Source organism: Phaseolus vulgaris, chromosome 9 (genome assembly GCF_051622355.1).
Source record: "Phaseolus vulgaris cultivar YP4 chromosome 9, ASM5162235v1, whole genome shotgun sequence".
Lineage (NCBI taxonomy): Eukaryota > Viridiplantae > Streptophyta > Magnoliopsida > Fabales > Fabaceae > Phaseolus > Phaseolus vulgaris.
The window spans coordinates 39,809,181-39,817,185 of NC_143506.1; the positions used below are offsets into that span (position 1 = coordinate 39,809,181).

The 8,005-nt window shown below is 30.1% G+C and overlaps 1 protein-coding gene across 1 annotated transcript; it reads right to left on the reverse strand.

The window, feature by feature from the left end:
• Nucleotides 1-1,306: 1,306 nt before the first annotated feature.
• LOC150025315 (uncharacterized) lies at nucleotides 1,307-2,413 on the reverse strand. The gene has a single exon (XM_090294750.1). It carries the CDS (start codon nucleotides 2,344-2,346, stop codon nucleotides 1,462-1,464), a length of 885 nt encoding a protein of 294 aa, XP_090150876.1. The 5' UTR covers nucleotides 2,347-2,413; the 3' UTR covers nucleotides 1,307-1,461.
• Nucleotides 2,414-8,005: the final 5,592 nt, after the last annotated feature.

The following is an 8,005-nucleotide window of genomic DNA, read 5'->3' on the forward strand; positions in this document are numbered from 1 at the left end:
CATATAAATATATAAAGTAGAGAAATATTAACAACACACTACTTTCAACACATTCTTTACTAGAAGCTCGAATTAGTGATATTTTTTTTATTAACAAAAGATGAAATTAATAAAAGAAGTATTTTAAGATTTCTCGATCCTTATAAAAAATAAGTAGGACAATATTTCCATCAAAACCTACATCAAAACCCCTAAAAACATTACCTGATATATATTACTTATAAATGAATAATTTCACTAACAGCTATAATTTAATAACTTTTAACCATTAATTATTGTTTCAATAACTTTTAAACCTAGTAGTATTATTAGTTAAGGTTATTATTAAAATTGTTTATTAAAAAAAAGTACAAAATCAAGAAAGGAATGCATTAAACCAGAGAGATGAAACTTCAAAAAGTTTTGCTATATATATGGTGTTATCTTATATGCAGTATTTTTGGCATTTTGACTGTGGAATTGCGAAATTGTAGAATAGCTAAAGAAAATGTTGGTATGGAAGAATAGGTCGTGAAAATGGTTAATAGGCTCTTTTTTTTCTAGTTTTTAGGTGGTAATAGGTTGTATTGCTGAGTGTTTTGAAGAAGTTTAGTTGCTCTGTTTTGTACTCAGAGTCTTCTTCCAGGATTTGTGGATGTTTTGCTTTTGTCTAGGTAATGTTTTACGGGTTTTGATGAGGGTTTTGTTGGAAATATATAGTAAATTTATTATAATTTATATTACTATAATAAATTTATAGTAAATTTATTATAATTCACTATAATAAATTTATAGTAAATTATATTAATATTTTGATGTGATTTCTCATATTTTCATGTGATTTCTCATATACTTTGTTTAAAATTCTACATAAATTCCTCTTATTTTAAAAATATAAAAATTGACGTCTCATTTTACATTATGCATGCACTTTTTTAAGTTTTAAAAACGTATTACCCATATCCCCATATACACACTTCTTAATGAAAACCATGGTAGAAAAAAGGAGATGAAAATCATGCTGTATCTTAAACCAATCATTAATCATCCTTTTTTTCATCTACAAGAAAAGTTGTACATTAAAACATACTTGTTATTAATTGTAGGAGAGTAGCAAAATTACTTTCTAGAGATACAACATCATAATCCCACTTCAGAGATTTGTATCATCCCCAATACAGTAAAATTAAATAAATTGAATTATGTTAAAGGTGATCCAACCATTATAAAAAAAAAAACACTTAATCTTTCCTTAACACTACAATAACATCCTACCTATAACTCTGCAAAACACATGCAAATACCCAAAAAGCAACTAATAAAATTAAGCAAACGACCTAAAATATTATTTAACGAGCTTCATATAAATTCCAGTACCAAGCTCTTATTTCAAATAATTGATCTTTAAATACATATAAAGTAAAATATTTGCACACCACATATTTCCAAAACAGCAGTTTAAAAATTACAATCATATTTCCCTCAGCAGTTTAAAATACAATTTTTGAAGATTATAGAATGATTTAGAGAACCTGAGGTGTATCCAGTTGAATTGATAAGGCCTTTGTTGTATTGCTCCTTGATAGTGCTGGAGAAAGCATGATTAGCAATTTGACCTACCACTTCATGGCCCTTCTGGTAACTTGGTTTTGCTTTCAAAGATGAATTCGATTCTCCACTTTTAGCCTTTGCTACGTTACAATGAGAACACGCACTACGCGACCAAATACCTGTTCTACGAGTTTTCACAAGGACCTTACGCAACTCATCACTGGGGTGGTTGAAAGGACCCTCCACTTCAACACTAAAACAGTTGTTACTGCGATGAATTTTGGCCTCAACAGAAAGACCAACATCTTTGGTGACATAATAGTGTGCCATATTCACCATATAAGCATGCTCACTGTTCACCTTTTTCTTCATTTCAAGAACAAAAAGACCCTCTCTGAAGGAACAACCATAAGAAACAATGGTTGTCTCTACTGTGTGATCTTGTTTGGTCCTTGTGAAGGACATTGGAGGATTACAAGAATTGATGCCACTTATCCCTCCTCGGAGACCAACACGACCAACCCTTGTGATTTTCAAGGAGAAATCGGTTTTGTTGTTAGCATAGTCGCTTAATCCGAAATGTATGTTCTCAACACCATTTTTGTCATGGCTTGCCCTCAGACTAAAATCACAGGTGTTGTTTTTCCGACTTGTTTGGTAATCCACACCCCAAACTTCTGTGTGGTCATTTTCTTTTCTATGACTCATGGAAACTTCAAATGAGTCTCCCAAACATGCTGTGCTACCTGTGTCAGACGCATCATAAGAACTGCATTCGCTTCCAAGGTTAGTGTGACTACTGTGACCAGTTCCCATTGTGTGTATCAGTAACTAAATTTGGACAAAGAAGGTTATAGCAGAGCCATGAGCACTTGGAATCAGTCTCAGTATTTTCATGGCTACATAATTATATATATATGAGATTTTAAGTACTCGAGAAAAAACAGTAAATAAAACCTTTGAAGTATAAAAATATATTATATATAAAATGAACACTACTTATATTAAAATTAATTTTTTATTAGTAAATAATTAAATAAATAAAAATGAGTTTGTGATTAGAAGAAAATCGAAATCAATTTTAGAGATAAAAAATAATTAGTTGTTATAATAACTAAATTAGATACTATTTTAGAGATTAAAAAAAAATTGGTTTTTCTATATTAATTTTTATTATTGATAAATAGTTTTTAAAATGATATCTAATTAGTAAGTAAGGTTTTTCTACCAAATTTAGAATCTAAACAATTAGTAGTTAAAACTTGGTAGCTAATTAGATACCAATTTAAGAATTGTTTATCAATAATAGAAATTAATTTAAAAATCAATAATTTTTTAGTCTCTAAAAATAGTAAATAATTTAATCAATATAGTAACTAATTATTTTTTTTTATCTAAAATTGGTTTTTATTTAATAATTTTTTAATAGTGTAAGAATATTTTTGTAAACAATTAAAAAAGTATATTTTTATTTTTTTTACTGTGAGCACTAGCGGCACTATATTTATATATTATAAAATCATAGAACCTTTGCTCTAAGTATTATAGAAATATTTATTTTTTAATGAGCAAATCATTATAGAGAATAATATTGGAGAATATGATGGCAATGAAGGCAAGAGGAGCAATGAAGGAGAATGGAAGAGTTGGGTTTTTTAAAATGAATATAAACAGAATAAAAACATTTTATAGTGGCTAGGGTATATTAGGAACATATTCATATTGTTGGATATAAGAGTTTTGGAGAGTATATATGCTTTTTTTAATGGAACACTGGAGTCTAAAAGTTATTCGTTCATATCAAAGTTTTATTCTTTTCTATTTTTTTATTTTTTTTTACATTTTTCTCATTTAATCTTTAAGTAGTTCATATTTATGTATTTATTATTTTGGACTGTATATTCATTTTTTCTTCAACACTATATAATCTAAAAGTTATTCCAAGGTATCAAATATATGGCCTAAGAAGTACATAAATAAAAAAATTATTATTTTCCAATTATATGCTTACTTTTAATCTAACATTTAATTAGCTTAAATATATATATATATATATATATATATATTATAAAGATATATTACAAAATGAATATATTGAACATGTCATACTTATTTTATCAGATCAATATATAAAAATTATTTGATTTCATAGTTAATTCTTAATTTATGAAAACAAATAAAAAAAAATAATTAAACCGAAAGTCTTGGAGAATTTATTCATTATCTAGTGCTGCAACAATGAATAATATATGCTTACTGAAAAGTTCATTTAATAACTCAATAAATTAATATTTTAATTATATTCTTTTTTTAAAGTAAACTTTTTCTTATAATTTAATGTTTTTTTATTTTTTATTTATTTATTTCTTTTCTAACAAGTTTATATGCAATTTTTTCTCTACAGTTTCTATTTTTCTTCTTAGCTCTCTTACTTACCCCATTTCGGGTAGAAGGATATTATGGTGTCTTTATTCATATCTGTATTACTTTTTCATCATATTATTTATGATATTTTTTATTCCTTTGTTTTATTTTTATCCCTCTTTTTTAATATCCACATAAAAAAGTGGGAATGGAGTTGAACGTTTGACAAATAAGTTTCGTATATAACTATTGTTTATCTATTGAATTTACTTTGGTTGGTATGAACTTTCTTTAGAAAAAATTTAAGAACTTTTTAATCTACATTTTATAGTGTAATATATGATAGTAGGTTCCTCTTAAATAGCGTGTCCATGTTGGATACACGTATCAGACATTGAGACTCTATGATTTTTTATAGGACACAGTATCGGTGAAATGTACAATTCAAAAAATATTTATTGTATTTCTGACAATTTTAGCACGACTCTAACACAATTTTAAAAAAGAGAAATACATTAATTTTCTAAAAACTCAAATTTGTTGTATAAATTTTTATTATGATTATAAAAATAAGGAACAAATTCTTTTGAACTAGTCATTTATGCTCCAAATTTTTTTTGAAACATAGTGCACATAAATCTTTACTGTCTTTTTTTATCAGCAATATGAATAAAATAATTAAAGGGGGATACTTTAGGGGTATCCCAACCCGTATACAATTTATAAAATAAATATTTATTGTCTTTATTGTCAATTTATATAATTCATAATTATATAATATATAAATTTGTATCCCCATGTCCTACATTTTAAAGATTATACGTATTTCCGTGTCTGTGTTGTATCAATATTTGTGCTACATAGATAACAACAATTTCATTAGATTTAAATTTATTTTCAATCTCTATAACTTTATTAATATCAAATTTAATTTTATAAAAATTTAATTATAAAAATACATGTGTTATTATTGATTATTTATTAATTAGTAGTGCATTATTTGTTGTGTTTGCTTATGTTGAATATTGGTAAAAGAATGTTATATACGAAGTGGATCTTTTTTTTATCGGCACAAAATAAATGAATTAAAAGGAGACACTTAAAAGGTGTCTCAACCCTTATACAAACACTCTGTTGCTAATCACCATAGAGAGTAAACAAATAACTCTCTTGAAGGTGCATAAAAGGTAGGGATTGAGAGTGGTGAGGCCAACTCTACTTGGAAAGGGGAAATTTGTGAAGATCAATAGCCTAACCTAAGAGGTTTTGGGCAATAATTGAAATTGGCACAAATTGACAACAATTCACTAAGTATATTAATCTTGCAAATACATGAGTCAAGCCCTCTTATTTATAGTGTTTAGAGGATTGGAAATTCAAAAGAAAGTGTAGGAAAATTCAAATAAATTCCCTCCCAAAAGTGGAGCCTAAATGAGCACATGAGGAGGGGTGTGTCTAGTTTGTATGCTCACCCCCTCCATGGGCTTTCTAGACCGGCCTAGGTAAATTTAGAGGTTTTTAGAAATTCTAAGTTTACCTAGGTTGGTGTTTTAGGTGCCAAATTTTAAGAAAAATTACAAATAAAGTTCCTATGCTAATTTTTGACAAGAAATAAAATGCAACTCTATACTAGAGTTTATGGCATGTAAAATGCGTCATCTTGGTTAATCTTGACCATAACTCTAGTAAAATGCGTCCCCTTGGTTCATCTTGACCATAACTCTAGTGGTTGACTCCATTTGACATGTTGGTGGCCTTTCAATAGAGTTGGTGTTGGGGCCTCTTCCATCAGTATTGAACCTTGTAGTCTCCAAAACAAAACTTATAAAACCCATACCAGATATGAACAACCATATGGTTAAGGAGTGGACTGTACACACTTCTTTCAAACTGAAATCCTCCCACTCTTAACTCACATGGACCAGAAAATCGCTATATAATTATGCAGCAGGTTTTGCTCATCTCCTCACCATCTCTACCAAACCTATTCTTCCTGCAAAAACTCACCATCCTTCCACACTTCCATTCTACAAAATCTAATCACCAACAACATTACCAAGGATGACACATTACTACCCCATCTTAAGTACTTCAACAACAACACACCAAGTTGTAACCTACATAACCCCCTATAAACCCCTGACCTTCCACCATTCAAGATTTAGCAACAACTTTTAATGCAAATGACAGGATTCAATTGCCAATTAGAATAAGCATAATTGAAAGAATGTACCTTGTACTTCATCCATAACCATGACCTCAATTGAGTCGAATGGAGAGTTTCATCTGCGTCCGCTACCCTTTGCTTAAAGATAATCGAATTTCTTTGCTCCCAAATACCCCTTACAATTGTCGCCCACACCCCTCTCCAAACCTGATTATGCTTGAAACTCAAGAAAGTTAGGTGAAAACTCTCGAAATGGCACTTCAAGTCCTTATGTTGGACGAAGAGTACTCATATTCACTTAAGGCAAATAGACCACACTCGTTGTGCAAATGTACATTCTAAAAATAAGTGTTGAGCAGACTCTAATGAAGCTTGATAGAGCACACAACTCATCAATCTCACTTCCACTCCTCTTCTTGTAAGATTGGATTTGTTGGCAATCTATACAAGAGAATTCTCCAGGCAGTAATTAACACATTAGGCAGTGCTTTACTCTGCCACAACTGATTAAAAACGCCATCACCTGGGCCACTCCCACAATTAGCCAAACATACAAAATTTGATTTAACTGAGAATTCCCCTGAGATATCCTTTGCCCAAACTACTTTGTCTAATTTCTCCTTATCTAGAGCATCCCTAGATATATAGCTTAGTAATTCAAGTTCTTTTTCAGATTACCAGTCGTACCTTACCCTCCTCCACCTCAGTCTCCAATGCCACACAAACTCTTCTCACCTACCTACCTCTCCCACTGTCAAAACTTGATCCAATGACAAGGAGTATAGCCTAGGGTACATGTTGGCAAGGTTATTTGTACCAACCCAAACATCCTCCCAAAATCTTACTTTATCCCCAGATCCAATTTTCCATCGAATTGCTTTTTGAAACCAGTAGTCTTCTTCTCCATCTCCATAGACAATACACAGGTCTATCCACCATCGTGATTGAAATTTCACTGATGTTTGCCTCCAATCCATTTTCATACCGTATTTGGACATCAAAATGTCTTTCCACTTGCTTTGATTACCACTCACCATCCGCCACCTTCATTTTACTAACAAAGCACTGTTAAAAGCTCTTGTATCTCTAATACCCAGCCCCCATCCTCCATAATTAATAATTCATAATATGGTATCTCTATTCCAGGAACACCTTTTACTTATGGAACACCCTATTCCAAAATTATCTAAAACTGTTAAAGGTAAATATTTCAAAGAATGTAGGGGTACAAGAAGAAACACTCAGTTATATTTTAGGGTGTTTTTTGGGTTTGAGGGCGTTTGGTCTCATTTTTGTGAGCAAATTCTCCTTACACCTCAATGTCTCCTTCTTGCACCTCCATATAATTTTTAAATGGAAAATATACCCTTGATAGTATATTTGAGAGTTTTTACTGTGTCCGAGTCACTTTTTCTTCATTTTGAACTTTTCCCTTCATTGTGTTGTTGTTTGTGGGTTGTTGTTGGTGTTTATGATTGTAAGTGGTGGCTGTAAGTGGTGGCCAGAGGTAGTGAAGTCTAGTTGAGATGAGTTTTGTGTGCTTTTATCACTATTTTTTTTGTTTTCATTATATATATTGAATTGTTCATTTCGTGCACCTTTACAAACCGGTTTGTATATTCCGGTATATTAATATACCGGTTCGTACGTTCTGGTATGTTTCTCAACGGTTAATTAAAGTGAAAAAAAAATTAAGAATAATAAAGTATGATTAAAAAATTATTGGATTCGTGTTAATTTTCATAAATCATAAAATCCAGTAGAAAAGTATAAATAAAGGTAGATTATATGATAAAAGATAATGACTTTCTATCTCAAAATCCAAATAGACATATCAAACACCTCAACTTGATGAATAGATAATTGATGAATAGAAAATAGAAAAACTTGATTGAAGATATTTGGTTTCACACAAACACAAGAAAAGAAGAATAAGTAGTATGA